The sequence below is a fragment of the Macrobrachium nipponense genome, chromosome 16, assembly GCF_015104395.2.
Source record: "Macrobrachium nipponense isolate FS-2020 chromosome 16, ASM1510439v2, whole genome shotgun sequence".
NCBI classification, from domain to species: domain Eukaryota; kingdom Metazoa; phylum Arthropoda; class Malacostraca; order Decapoda; family Palaemonidae; genus Macrobrachium; species Macrobrachium nipponense.
Window position 1 is genome coordinate 163,087 of NC_087209.1, and position 15,694 is coordinate 178,780.

At 36.1% G+C, this 15,694-nt stretch overlaps 2 protein-coding genes across 2 annotated transcripts in view; one reads left to right on the forward strand and one right to left on the reverse strand.

Annotated features, from left to right (window-relative positions):
- The window catches only part of LOC135195491 (TOM1-like protein 2), a 94,032-nt gene that overhangs the window by 58,034 nt on the left and 20,304 nt on the right, over positions 1–15,694 (reverse strand).
- Positions 1–15,694, forward strand: part of LOC135195487 (target of Myb1 membrane trafficking protein-like) — a 37,564-nt gene that overhangs the window by 8,682 nt on the left and 13,188 nt on the right. The window contains exons 2-4 of the mRNA XM_064221699.1: positions 2,388–2,554; positions 6,051–6,143; positions 7,800–7,906. Of these exons, the coding sequence (XP_064077769.1) occupies positions 2,388–2,554; positions 6,051–6,143; positions 7,800–7,906 (367 nt within the window). The remainder of the gene's footprint in view (positions 1–2,387; positions 2,555–6,050; positions 6,144–7,799; positions 7,907–15,694) is intronic.

Below are 15,694 nucleotides of genomic sequence, written 5' to 3' on the forward strand. Positions count from 1 at the left end.
GGTTAATATACCTAGGCCTGGCTTATATAGCCTAAACATTTACAGGTTTTCGGTCATAGATTGTCCAGATAGTAAGACTGCGTCACTTGGATAGAGAACTGATAAAATAGTGTCCACTTAGGAAGTCAAAGAATAATCGGTCTTACTTGAAAAGCGCTTCGGGCATTCTAGAATATGCCAGCAGCAAAAACTACCCCACATTACATGGGAGTACATTATATTTAAAAGTATTTACAAGTATTGCTGCATAGATTTCTGCAGCATAGGGCTGTGTGAAGAGCGAGAAGTAATTATAGATTTATTGTATATATACATTTTAAGAATATAACAGTACTGTACCAAGTATTAGCCTAACTTTTTTCATTATCTAAAACTATTATGGGGTATCAAGCAAAATATATTTATAAGCCTAGTTGCGGAAGCACTTGGATACAGTATCCATCGGCAAGCCAGCACATATGTATATAGATAACCAGCCTGAAGTTCCAGGACCAGATTTAATTTCAGTGAAATAAATAATTTTTCATTCATTGTGAAAAATTACAGCGCACACTGTGTTTAGGCATTTTAAGTGATTTTTTTTTTTTTTTTTTTTTTTTTTTTTTTTTTTTTTTTTGCCAAGGAATTGTAGACAGCCATGCTGAATTATGGGGGAACGAAATAGCCTTTGAAAAACCTCGTGAAAATGGGACCATATTGTGTGTATGTGTAGTACGTGTAATTGACATCAAGTTTTTATATGTTGTAAATGGGATTAGAAATGAAATGTTGTGGAAGAGGTTTAAAGTTATACTTAAGCATGCTTGCCAGTGCTGAAGGAACTATGTGAGATTGGAGTTTTAAGGTCTAGAGGAAATGTATAAAGTTTAAGGAATGAGAAATCTTCAGCCTTTTAGATATATAATAACAGGTGTGATAAGTCAGCACATGAAGGTATTTGATAAAGTCATATAGAAGTTTTAAGGCAGTTTTTAAGTGGCATAGCCTAACCTATCATGGGACTGGTTTAGTCCAAAAATCAAGAAGGCACCATAGTAGCCTAACCTAACAAAAGAATTTGATTGTCTACATGTTATTAGGGATCTTGCATTCAGGTATTCATAAGATACTTGCACCTTGAAAATCTTTTGTATGTCTTAGAATTTTTTGTGATCCATTTTCATTTGCCCATTCTTTTCATATCATTTAAAGTTAAATGAGTATCTTGCAGTTTGTTTATTGTTTATTTCCATTGTCATAACTTTTAATGGAATTATGTAAAATATTCTTACTTACAGAAGCTCTGTAGAACACTTAGGTTGTTCTGCCAGATCACAAATGTTAATGAATGGTTTCTCCATTATGCCTTTGCTTTTCCATTATGAACAGTAAAGACACTGTTCTTAAATAATTTCAGTGCATCATTCTTTTTTTTTTTTTCTTTTTTTTTTTTTGCTCCAAATAAGTGAAAATAAATTTAAAATATTTGGCTTAAAATGACAGCAAACCCAGCATTTCAAAAAAAAAAAAAAAATAGAATTTACAGCAGTGACAAAAACTAGTATTGTCTCTACACTCAAATGCAGTAAGCCCAAAACCAACCAAGATAGTGTCAAATAATTGAGTGACATTTTTTGGGGGGGAATTTTGAAGTACATTCAGTCCCTGGCATTTGTGGGGGGATGTGTACCACAACCCCCCAAGAATGGCTAAAATCCCCTAATATTTAAAACTCCTCTAAGATCGCTTAAAACTACCTCATTTTTATTTTGATTGTTTGTACACCAAAAAACCCCTCTAAAAAATTATCATACCTGAGTATTTTAATAGATTTATCACAAAAAGTGCATTTAGTCATAAAAATATGAAAATCTAAAGTAATGAGGAAATATTTCTTGGTGAAAAATACCGGGAATAGGAGAGTCTGCGAACTGCAAGACCACAAATACCAAGGGTTGACTGTACATGTACAATTATGGTTTTTAGAAAATGTACTCATTGAAATTTTGATTGTATATGTGGATTCTAGTTGTCAGAGAGAATTGTGGGTGTTATCAAGATCCTGAAAGTATGTATGAGTATACAAAATTCTACTTTGATTGCAGGTAATTACATAGAAGTGATTGAGACCCTTTCGGAAAAGTACTAATTTCTTTGGGTCATCTTTCAGAAGATATATTTTGAAAGAGAATTTCCTTTGATTTAATGTTATCACCTAAAAATTATTTATACTGTATTTGTTTTTGTAATTTTTGTGTATTATCTGTAAATTTTCTTCATGAATTTATCAAATAGTAATGAAGCTATCTTATTGCTGGAGGCAAGTATAATACTATACGTATTTGAAGTTGTCTTGCCAGATATCTTAATTCTCAGCCTTTTTAGAATATTTCAATCTCTTATTTCAGAACAAGCAACTTCAGAGACTCTTGCATCAGAGGACTGGGGCCTTAATGTGGAAATCTGTGACCTCATTAATGAGTCTGAAGATGGCCCACGCGATGCAATTAAAGCAATCAGGAAACGGCTAACCAGTCAACCCAAGAACTATACCGTTGTCATGTATTCGTTAACGGTAATTCATGTTTTGTGTATTTTTCTCTTATTCTCACCCTAAAAGCTGCTACTAAATTTCAGGTGCTGTCTACCAAAATTGAAATTATCTTGTAGCTACTATGCATTCACAATGCTCAAGTGCAACGTAATGTGAGTCCAGGTAGATTTAAAGGAAGCAATATGCACTTAGTCAACTTCTGGGTAGAAAGTAATCACTATTATGTCAGATCAGTTTTGCAGCATAGTTTTTTGCAGTTTGTAATTAAGTTCCTGAAAGGATATACCAAGATCCATCAGTTTGTCAATGATTTCTGTACCAGTCTCACTCCCTGAAGTTGTGACTAATGTCTGTGTACAGCAACTTTTTTCTCTACCCATGTAACAACCTGATCATACAGCATTAGGCAACATTTGCACGTTGTTTTTCTCACATTTTTTTCTTTTACTAGCGTTTTCAAAGACTTACTAGAACAGTTAACATTATTTGCCCTTTTACTAAGCCAGTGCTAGTTTTCCCATTGATTTACTCTGCTTTCTATTGTGGGGTTATGTTTCTTTGGTTAGAGTCCTTATCAAGGTCCTCACAGTTTGCTTGGTTATGTTTGGTCATCCCTCATGGATTGTAAAGGTGTGACCTTTCCCGAGAAGTCTAATTACCCTCTCTTTTGCTGGCCCTTAAAGACCATTCAGCTTTTTTATGACTTCTCCTTAGTTGAAGCCGTAGTCAGGATTGTTTTTTCACCTTCAGGTTTACTCTGTTGCTTTATGGCCACCTCTATACCCTGCCTCTCCCTGGATTCTTGTTCTCGTTAAGAATGTTATCCTTTTACTAGTGGATGTCATGAGGGAGATTGGAGATGGTGTTTCTTATGGTACTGATTTCATGGTAAACCTCTTCTTTATACCTGAGAGTACTCATCGTTGCCCTATACCATAAGAAAGAAGTTACGTTAAGGACATGGAAGAGGTTTTAGACCCTTTCAAATTATTATCTGCGGTACTGTACTGCTTATAGTTGAAGTACCATTAAGGGAAACAACCATTTATTTAGCCCTATTAATATCTAGAAAAACACTTCCTGTTCAGGGTGCTTGATTGGTACAGCCTTTATGGTAATGCATCTTCCATTATTCTGATGTTGTTACATCAGATTAATGTGTTATGCAACTTTCTTAAAACTGGGCATTTCCCTGTTTCAGTGCATTTCATAAAGATTGGAGGAGCTACCATGAGCTACTGAGAGGGTAGCACCCTGTATCATTCTCTTGCTTAGAAATATGTAGTGTGTTTATCTGGTACCAAATTGTTAACTTTTCTCTCTCTTCTCCTTGATTTCATTAATGATGCCTTTGTGCCCAATGTGTCTTCAAGATTTCATCATCCATCACTACCTATTTTTTTTTTTATCTTCCCATTTTTCACTGTTGACTGTAGGCTAGCAGTAAGTTGCTCATTCATTGTGTTTCGTTATCTTCCTGCCCCGTTATTAAACAGCTTGTCTGGCCCATCAATTCTACTTCAGCTCTTCTGGCTACAATTTACTGTGTTCCTTACTTGGCACAGTTTGTTTAGTACTGAAGGCTATTTACAGAATCTCTTCAATACCAGCCGAATTACTCTGCCTTTTACTTTACTTTTATTGGTTCCACTGTGTCTGAACTTTGGCGTTGCCTGGTTCTAATTTTCACATCTTTAAAGTATTCTTTTGGTGAGCTTTATATTAATCAAAAGGTTATTTATAGCCTTTCATTTTTCATTTCTCCAGAAATTGTTCCAAGCACCTTGACCCACAGTTCTTGTCATTGTCAGCTGTACTTGTATGCTCAATATACTAAATTGAAGAATTAAGGTCATAACAGATTGTTTGGGTTATGAGAATGTGTAATGAGTTTAAGCAGCAGTTGCTTTGGGATCTGCATAGCCCATTTGACAAATCATAACTTTGCTATCCTTGGGCTATGGTATGATCTGTTACAAAAATAAGCTACCTTATGTGGGATATGATTCTGTTAGTACTAGTATACAAATTTTGCCAAAAACAGTGAAATCCTACTTTTGATTTACAGTTACCTTTCACTCATAATTTGTGTCTTGCAGTCAATTTGGAAATTTGTATGTATGTTAAGTGATGGGAAAATAAGAAGCTAAATAGCTTTTTTATTTTTTCTACCAGCTTATTTGCATTGAGTATACTGCATTATGCCTCTTTGGATAAAGCTTTTTATCTTGCTGATAAGTACTTGGTAAATATTATTAAAATGGTGCTACTAATAATTGGTATATTTAGTTCTTGTAGGCATTTCTTAATGGTGTTTGTGTATTGCCTATTCTTTAAAAAAAAAAGCCATTAAATACATAAAAAAGGGAAGTGAAATACATATGTTTTAGTCCCCATTTAAAACTTTTGTAATGGTTGTTAAGCTGCTTGTAAAGCTTATGATAGTACTGTACTGCATAATTTGCTCCATTAGTGGCCAAAGAAAATGTGACATCACTGGTTTGCACCTCGTATTTTTATTAATCATTGTAGTTCATAAATATGCTGTGATCTCTTAGTATTAGCATATAATTCAGAAGTGTTAGGAAGGGGCTGTAGAAGAGGGAAACCAAGGAAGGATTTGATAGTTGGCAGGAGAGAGATGTATGTGTTGGAAAGGAAGATTGTGCATATCGTCAAAGCACAAGAATATGTGCAAGTTAAAGGTGAATTGAATAGCAGTGTGTGTGTTTGTGTGTAGGGGTTTCAGTGCACTGCTGATGAGCCTTCCATGTAGGTGTATTAAGTGGCTACTGTTTTGGAAGTTTTCTGCTCCTTGGGTTTATCAGTGGTTTTGCAGTTATTGTATAATTTGGCGGTGGATATTGTGTTGATCCTCTGAATTGTTCTTTTTGATATATAATTTTTTGTGAGAGCTTAGGCTGTGCTAAATAAGCTGCTAGTGTAGGGTAAGGTTTGTTATGGGCTTATTGATAGGAGATTGCTTTAGTTTATAGTTTGCCTCTGTTACCAATTAGAATCTGTCACAGCAGTTAAGCAAGTTGTGGCTGTGTGTTGTGAGATTAATACAGTACATAGTAGTATTTGATTTAGAGACCTTTGTTAGTTGTGGAAATATTACCATAAAAATGTGTTATGGTATTACTTTGACATCTTTTTTTTTTGTGCTTGTTGATATGTTATTGGAAGTCTGAAAGTCAAAAGCAACTGTGTTTACATTGGATACAGTATACTTCCAGATACAGCCCAAACCATTAATGTCACAGAGGTGCGTGCCATTGAAAAACCCAATGGCCATACCAATTCTTCTTAGAGCAGTTTTTACACTTGTTTATTAATACTTATGCATCATTGCATGGGTGTACAGTACTATTTGGAAACATGGTATTCTTTAAGCATTTCAAAAAATATTGCCTCCAACTTGAAGGAGTGTTTCACTTCCCCTTTGAAATTTACTATGTAAAATATAATAATATGTACTAGTTCTGTAGCCATACAGCACTGTACCTATTTTCAGGTACTGGAAACTTGTGTAAAAAATTGTGGCAAGAGGTTCCACATTGTTGCTTGCAGTAAAGACTTTGTGCAAGAACTATTGTTAAACTCATTGGTAAGTATCTGTGTCATGCACTTTTATTTTTTTTTTTAAGTTTTGGGAATTGAGGATATTGAAATTTGGGTATCTGGGTGCAAAACTTGGTACTATGCTTATTGTCCTTAAAATAACAATCCTTAAAAATTGGAGCTGTAATGTGGATAAAATCATTTGGTAAGTTTTAACCCAAATTGCAACAATTTATTCATGATTTTCATTGCTAGATTGCATTATGCAAGTAATGGCCTTTGTGAAGATTTGTTATTTCTTATTTTGCATTGCATAAAGATCAGCTGGTTTAATAGTTTCATCTTGCTGTGTAATTGTCAAAGTAGAACTGTTTTTAGAAGTTATTAAAAATTACTGAACGCATACCGAATTGGGTTTAAAATCTTAGAATACTGCTACCATAGTAAACGTAGTGAATTTCAGATTCTGTAATAAGTGTCTTGGTTTGATTTTGATTCATAATAGAAAAATTATTTACATAATTTTTAGCTTATGTTTAGTGGGAATTTCTAATAATTTGGTTGCATTAATAGTTAATGAGTCATTTTGTGTGTTCCTGTACTATTAGTTGTCCTCTCATTTCTTTCCTAACACATACTACAATTTGCTCCCATACACGCCCCAACCTTACTTTTGGCCAAAAATGACTAGTACGTATATAGTCTATAAATTGAAGAAAAGATATATCTTAGACCATTTATAATCAGTATATCTATTATAATAGGGGCAGGAATCTTGAGATTGACTCAGAGAGAGAAAGATAGAATGTTTGGAAGGACAATTTCCCCCAAAAAGTACGTGTCTTAAGAATGTTTTGTAATTTAGGTAAGAAAGAAATGTTAAAAATATAAATAGTACACAGACCAGGCTTATTACAGCTTAACTGGTCTTTAGATAAATAAGCTCTTGTGAAGACATGGTATACTGCAGTCCGTGAGCATAGATAAGATTTACAGTGCATTGTGAATCCATGAATATTCTTTGAATGAAAGACCAAACAGTTGGTAAGATTTAATATAGTTTTGCTAGGTTCTCCTAGGCTTAAATTGGTGGGATTACTTGTTTTAAAGATGTATAGTTTATAAAATATTTATTAGTAGCTATATTGTAGTTGTATAAATGTGTTGCTGCAAATGCTGAAATGCTATAGGGTAATTTCCAGAAAATATCTGTAACTAAAAGAACCTAATCTACAGGCAAGTGATGTGACAGTTTTTTTATAGTTGTCTGCTTAAGTAATAAATGGAAGGTCCAGAGCTGATGTGGATGAATCGGGCTATGAAATAATTGTTATGAGTAATCACTCGCAACAATTCCTGTGTGAGTCTGGCAACAGCTCTGTGCAAATTTGTGAACAGCCCTTTGTGAATCCAAAGACAGCTGTGTGTGTGTGTGTGTGAATTCTCAATGACAGCCCAGTGTGAGTCAAAGGACAGACTTGTATGCGACCTAAACACAGCCCTGAGTGAGTCTGAGGACAACTCTATTTAAATCCAAGAAACTATGTTAATCCAGGGGCTATGTATTAACAGCTCTCTGTGAGTTCAAGGACAGCCCTGTATGAGTCTAGAAATGTAACTTGGTAATTAGTGGGGTCGAAATACTTAGGGTGGGTTAAAGTAATGTGATTCTCAGATTGTATATATTTTTAATCATGTTTAGGTCCTAAGAACGAGCCCCCAGCTGCAGTCCAAGAGAAAGTCTTATCTCTCATCCAAGCGTGGGCCGATGCATTCCGTCACCAACCTGAGCTTTCAGGAGTTAGTCAGGTATTGTTGCTGAGCCTGATTATTTTTCTTATATTTTTTGGTAGTTATGTGACTTCTCTATTTCATGAGTGTTGCAGTCTGGTTGTTAAGTTATATTTAATTTGTGAATTGTCTTAATTTTGTTTTGTAATGAGCAGGTCTAGATTATAGTACGTACATACTTTTGAGTGACTTGATATTCAGTACACCACAGTAATTTTGACTGTTCTACCATAGCCATAAACTTAAGTTCTCAAGTTGAGAATTCTTATTTAGTGATTCTCATCTTGTATTTAATATTCATGACAAACATATGTAAAATATATGATCTTCTGATGCGGATCACCAATTTTTTAAGTGATTATAATGGACGTCACTTAAGATTTGTTGCTATGGTGTTGGTGATATAGGAAATTGCCCTTGTAAGGTATATCTCTTTGGTTAAATTCATTACAAATGACATGAGATAAACTGTGTACAACATGAATTTTTTATAATACGTACTTTTTAATATGATTTGTGTATTTCAAATATTTATACATCTGAGACACCTTATACACCTGGTGCTGTTTTATTTGTGCACAAATTTTTTGATATTTTGTAAACTTGGTTGTAATATATTTTGCACATATGGAAATTTTGTTGGTCTAAAGTACAGATGTGCACTTTAAAGTCAAGTAAGTGTTAAGTACAATCTGTTGATTAGTACCTTTTGAATGAGAAATTCAGGGTAAATTGTATGTACAGGCAGCCCTCGTTTAGCAGCAGGGGTTCCGTTCCTGGCCGCCGGCGCTAAATGATTTTTTCGACGCTTAACCCACCCTCTTACGCCGATTGGACGTATTAAACGTCGAGTCAAAATGTCTCCCGTATGCCGATTGGACGTATCATACGTCGGCTCAAAAAAGTTTTTTTAAAAATTCGCGGAAAAATACTTATAGGCCTACCAGCCGAAAACTTTGTATCACGCGCCTTGGGGGATGCTGGGAGTTCACGGATCAAGGCGTTGTTTTGTTTACAATCGCTACGCAGGCGCGCAAGCGCGAATTTCTTTCTTATCGCACTAAAAAGTATCAGTGACACATCTCGGAAATTATTTCGTCACTTTGACATAATTATTGCACCATTTTAAATTATCCTTTACATGAAGTATTATATATGAAAATGTGCGCAATTTCATGCACAATACAACTAAAAAATACTCATGATTGTAGCTTTTATCAATTTTGAAATATTTTCATATAAATAACAATAAGTGCAAAAATTTCAACCTTCGGTCAACTTTGACTCTACAGAAATGGTCGAGAAACGCAATTGTAAGCTAAAATTCTTATATTATAGTAATATTCAATCATTTGCCTTCTCATTTTGCAACAAATTGGACGTCTCTAGCACATATTTCGATTTATGGTGAATTTATGAAAAAACTTTTTCCTTACGTTCGTGCGATAACTCTTCCGATAAATTTTTTCGTGCGATTGTCCTAATGTTTGCACCCTTTTAAATTTGCCGTTACATAAAGTTTTTATATATGGAAATGTGCGCAATTTCATGCACAATACAACAAAAGACAACCCATGGTTGTAGCTTTTATCAGTTTTGAAATATTTTCATATAAATAACGTTAAGTGCAAAAATTTCAACTTTCGGTCAGCTTTGACTCTACCGAAATGGTCGAAAAACGCAATTTGTAAGCTAAAACTCTTATATTCTAGTAATATTCAATCATTTACCTTCATTTTGCAACGACTTGGAAGTCTCTAGCACAATATTTTGATTTATGGTGAATTTATGAAAAAAAAAAATTACGTTCGCGCGGTAACTCTTCCGAAAAAATCAGAATTTTTTTTGTGCGATTGTCGAAATGTTTGCACCATTTAAAATTAGCTGTTTCATAAAGTTTTATATATGAAAATGTGCGCAATTTCATGTAGAATACAACTAAAAATGATTGAAGGTTGTAGCTTTTCTCTTTTTTCGAAATATTTGCATATAAATCACGATAAATAGAAAAAAAACACGTTCGGTCAAATTTGACTCTACCGCAAATAGTTGAAAAAACGCAATTGTAAGCTAAAACTCTTACGGCCTCCTAGTAATATTAACGTCATGTTGTTTCTTCATTTTGAAACAAATTTGAAGTCTCTAAAACAATATTGTGATTTATGGTGAATTTTTGAAAAATATATTTACCTTCACTCCCGCGCGCCGATTCGCGGCCGCAAGTCTCCGAAATACGTACATGGCATTATCCTAATATTTGCTCCTTTTCATATTAGCCTTTTTATAGAGTTTCATATATCAAAATGTGCGCAAATTCATGAAGAATACAATAAAAAATAATTGAAGGTTATAGCTTTTTCCATCTTCGAAATATGTGCATATGAAAAAATATATATATTAAAATTTCGACATTCGGTCAAATTTAACTCGTCCGAAATGGTCGAAATCTGCAATTCTAATCTAAAACTCTTACAGTATCGTAATATTCAATCATTTGTCTTAATTTTGAAACAAATTGGAAGTCTCTAGAACATTATTTAGAATTACGGTGAATTTTTGAAAAAAATATTTTTTTGCGTCCGCGCGTTACGAATTCGTACATCATTTTGTGATAATATTTTTTCCGGTGTTACTTTTATTGTTTTACAATGTATTATATATCAAAATGATCGCAATTTAGTGTAAAATACAACGCAAAAAAAAGTAACTGGTTAGCTTTGACCGTTTTCTGCACAGCGTGATTTGAATACAATTATGTATGAATTTTTTTTTTTCGCTACCATATATCGCAATTTTTACATATGATAATGATATTATTTTTCATTTCTGATGGTTGCATTCTAAACTTCAGGCAATGACAAAAAAAGGAGCCAAAAATGAACTCTTAATCTTCAAAAGTACGCGCGCTGTAATTTTTTGAAAAATTATTTTTTTCCACTTCCAGCGCTCACTCCAAACCAGGCCCGGCATACGGGAGACGTTTTGATTTTTAGGGCTCCGGCTTAAGAGGTTAAGTGATTTTAAGCCTACGGCCGCTGCACACCTTTCGAAACTCTAGACCAGTCAAAGGCGCCGTAATCCCACAATGGCACAATAAGTAAAATTATATTTATGCAGTATAGTACTACAGAATTTACTGTACAGTAGTACTGTACATTACATTGTATAGCATTATAAATTTACTGTACAGTACCATTATACATTATAAATCTGTAAAGTGAAAAAAGCCTAGCTTTAATCATTTGGGTGTCTAGAGTATGTAAAGATATAATAAGGTTTATACAGTGTACAGGTAGTTTAGTGTTTAAATTACAATAATTCGTCTTATGATAGTCCAATTTTATGAGAGACCAAATTACAATAGCCTAACTTTATCCCATCTTCTAGTTACATAAGTTCAATAACAGCAAAAGAGAATGATGAAAGTATGGTTTTGTACATGGAACTTACCCAGCAGATATATACTTAGCTATAGACTCCGTCGTCCCCGACAGAAATTCGAATTTCGCAGCACACGCTGCAGGTAGGTCAGGTGATCTACCGCCCCTGCCGCTGGGTGGCAGGAATAGGAACGATTACCGTTCTAGAACCAGATTTTCTCTGTCGCGGTAGTGTCAACATACGTTGTTGCTACCTCCTGACTTGATTTTCGTTTTTTTCATCGCCATCGACCTTCTGGGCTGTCTTTTGCAGGGAAGTACTGGGTCTTTGGTTTGGCATACGCTTTTATTTAACTTTTTAATGAATTTGGCTTCGAAATTTCGAAGAATATATTACGTGAAACTACCAAGAATTTTTCGGTAGACACTCATATATTTTGCAATAAGGGAAATTTATTGATTTTTTTTATTCACTAATACGTGTATAAGTGTTAGAACTTGATGAAGGAAATATAAGATCTAACTTCCTACTTTAGGAAGTCAGAAAGCATATAACTAGATACGCTTCCTTTAGAAGCTTTAAGAGCTCTCGTACTAACGAGCAGTTAGAGTATTGACAATACTAGTAGTTGTTGCATCCTCATCACCTTTTTACTCCACAAGAATCTACAAATTCATATGTGCAAATTTGAAGATAAATGGATGGAGCTCAAAGGCGAGCTCTTAAAAGGTAAGAAGTGAATATAGTGTTCCCAGTGCAGTGGAGGGTGCGTCTGATCGGCTCCGTAGCGCTTCCAGGCCTAGACCTCTTCCAAACTCCCAGACTCAGTGGAGGAGGAAAGTCGACAGCCGCAGGAAGGTTTTAGGGATAAACCCCCATCTGGTCAGCTTCCCCTCGGCAGGTTTTCTGTAGAACGTCCCAGACTGCCAAGGATAGCCATTGATAAGGCATCCTTAAAAAAGTGCGTCTCTTCATCTTACATCCGAAAAAAAAAACGAAGAATGTATGTTTGTAGTTTCGATGATCTAGCGCGTTCTCTGAAAACTAAGAGAACACTGAGCAAGAGCCAGCCGCTGCCAGGAAGCCGCGTTCCAGCGAGCTAGCGTGAGCTACGTTCCAATAGCCAGCAGCGAGCCGCGTTCCAGCTAACAGACTAGCGCGAGCCGCGTTCCTACAACCAAACGCGAGCCGCGTTCTAGAAAATTTTTCTTGGCACAAGGCGCCTTAAAGAAGACGAAGCGCCAGCCTGGCGCAAATTGCGCCAGAAAAACAGACGGCTAGAGCAAGGAGCCTTATAGTAGAGTGGCAATCAGATCGATCCTTCCATTGAACGTTTCCGGGCAAGAGGCTCTTTCTAAAAGGGGTCTAGTAGGCGCTCGGAACTATCAGGCGCACGGGACCTTCCACGCAAGCGGAACGTTCCAGGAGTGAGTCTCCTTTCTAGCGCGCGGAACATTCCAGGCGCTAGGCGCAAGGAGCCAGGCGCCAGAATATTCCTAATCTTCTTTTGAGAGAGAGGTCAGTTGCGAGGCTCCTCTTTGAGTTTTTAACTTGAGCAACTTTCCCCTGGCAAAGGTGCAAGATGTCGCACAGGCGGCCGTCGCTTTTCCCAGAAGGATTCTGATACTAAGAGAAGCCATTTTTCATTATTGAGAGGACTCTCTCCTTCATTCATGCTCTTCCCTCGTTATGAAGAGGCAAGAGCTTTGGGAGTTTTCTTATAAGAATCTCATCGACGTTTGGGTATGATGGCGGATAGGAAATATCTACTTCCTTCCGCAAACTCTACAGATCAACAGGAATTCTGTCTCTTCCACGATTTATGAGGAAATCAAACACGAAGATTTAAAGAGTTCCTGGATTAACTTCCTTCCTTAAGGAGATATATATACTCTTTCTATCGTTCTATTAACGGAAAGAACGAAGATAGTAAAAATTTTTCCTTTCTCTATCTGCCTCGGCAGGGAAAGAAGGTAGTAGAGTATCTGCTGTATGAGAATACGATACGGCAAATCATAAGCACATACCGTAGTTACTTCTTTGCTGAGCAACTCAATTACCAGTATCCTTCCATGGAATTTCCTAGGAAGGACTACGCTTAAAGGGATTGTTAAGACAACACCTACTTAGCTTCTAGATTTATCGAAGGTCTTGTTTCGCTTAAATATGCATTATAAGAACTTCCTGAAGTTCGATAATAATTTTATAAGATTCCTTTATTAAATGGAGTAGCTGGCAACTCTGGAAGAGTAAGGCCAGTCGGCTAACGAGAGTCCGTTAGACACCAACGCAGTATCATGTAGGTGTCGGTCATGAGTGGTTGGTTTACATGTCTCTCTCCTGCGGGATGGAATGACTAACCGTGTCTCTCCCATACAATCGCGGTTTTAGCCTCGGATTGAGGGGATAGTTAAGCAAACATAAATAAAATATTGTCTGCGTTTTGCTAAGAAGCTTTCAATAAGAAAGATATTACAACATTTCAATGCTGTTTACCGTAGGTAACATTTTTAAAGGATTCTAACGCAGCGCAACTCTATATTGTATAATGCTCTCATGCTTACGAAAGCATGGCTTATTAGAGTACATGCTTAGTGAGAAGATGAATGTAGTAGAGAATTCACTTTAAGACTACGGTTATGGTCAAGTCTTATGCACATACCAAGTTACTACAGAATTCCTAGTATCCTTACAAGGTTTTCTACAGAATTCCTAGTATCCTTACAAGGTTTCCTAGATTAATGCTGTTTACCACAATGTACAGTATTATAAAGGATTCTAATACGGCAAAGCGCTATTATATATAATTCTCTCATCCTTTCGAGAAACGCACACAACCTTTTTAGAATCGGATATTGCTCAAGAGAAGTTGGTTGAGTCGGATGGGAAACATTCTCTTAGTGGCAGAAGTTGTTTCCCTGAATGGACTATACTACGTATATAAAAGTTTTTTTTTTTTCCATTAAGAACGGAATTAACATGTGAAGATGTCCGGTAGCCAATAAAAGGCATAGATGTTATGGCACATAACCTAAAAAGAAGAACTAGAAGGAAGCGCCAGCCTAGCGCAAATTGCGCCAGAAGCACCATCCAAGATATTTTCTCGTTTTAGCGAGTTATTAACCTAAGAGTCCAGTAGCCTCTCGGACCGCAGGCTCGGTAACGGCAAGATTCGTTCCTGATTTCGTTACCCATTTAATCGAAAAGGGGTCGCTTACAAGGAATGATGAAATGATTTATTTTTAATCACTTAGGCCAATTCCACGACTCTCTCATATCGCAAAGAGCATCGAGAATCTCTTTTCGCCCCTGTTCGCGTTAACAAAAGAGAACCTATTTGGGAACAGACACGGAACGTAATGATCCTTAAGAGGTTCGATGCAAGATTTTGCATGTCCGTGAGAACCTTCTCGATCGGAAGATAATAACTGTTAACGTATGTCTAACATTTATTGAAAAGAGTTGTGAGAACCTGCGGAAAATCTTCTTCATAGATCTCTTTGTAAGATAGAAGACGAGCAGGCTTCCTTTAGACTGCTTCTTTTTTCCTCGAACCAAGAGAGGTAGCAATATAAGACATCTTTAAATTTAAAGAAGGGGAATAAACTTTAGTCTTTTTTTTCCCCTAGTTATAAATTCTTAACAGATATTAAGATAAATGGGGATCAAAGGAAGAGAGGATGTATGCCTCATTTTGGCCTTAGAGAGGTTGGATTCTACAGAAAAAGTTCACGTTTCTTCCTCAACAGCATGTTTCGTAAGGCTTTTCCAAGAGTATCTGGATATTCTATCAGAATCTATTATAAATAGACCTATAAACCTCTCCACTCTGAGTCAGTCTGCGTGCAGACTGACCAGATGTGGACATGAATGAGAGGTTTTTTCAAGGTAAATGACAATAGTCATGGCTAAGACATAGAATTGCTGCAGATCGTGCTAGATGGAATGAGGAAACTGTCCTCTTCCGATACCTCTGTGAACCACATAGCGAAGTTTTTCTTCACTTTCAGAGGGAAGAATCACCTATGTATATATCTGCTATCAAAGAACGCAGTAAAAGGCTATACTCTGTCTCTACAAGGAGAATTAGAGATAACAGAGGATTAAGATCTCGGGATCTTATACGATACCGCAAATACGACAAGAGTAAGATATCATGTACTTCGAATGGGATCTTTTTGTGGCCACAGATTCCATGTTCCGACAAAATGGAACTGCTCCTCATCAAACTTCTTTGAGGAAGTTTATGAAGGAATTCTTTGTTTCTCTTAGCCCTAAACGACCAAGAAGACAAGTGAATTTTTTGTGCATTGGAATCTCGCATCAGATTCAATGGAGACTCGGCAATGGGTTCTTGCCAGCATAGTATGTCTGGCAAAAGAACTAAATCCCTCTATTCCTGACGCAACGCTTTCAGATAGAAGT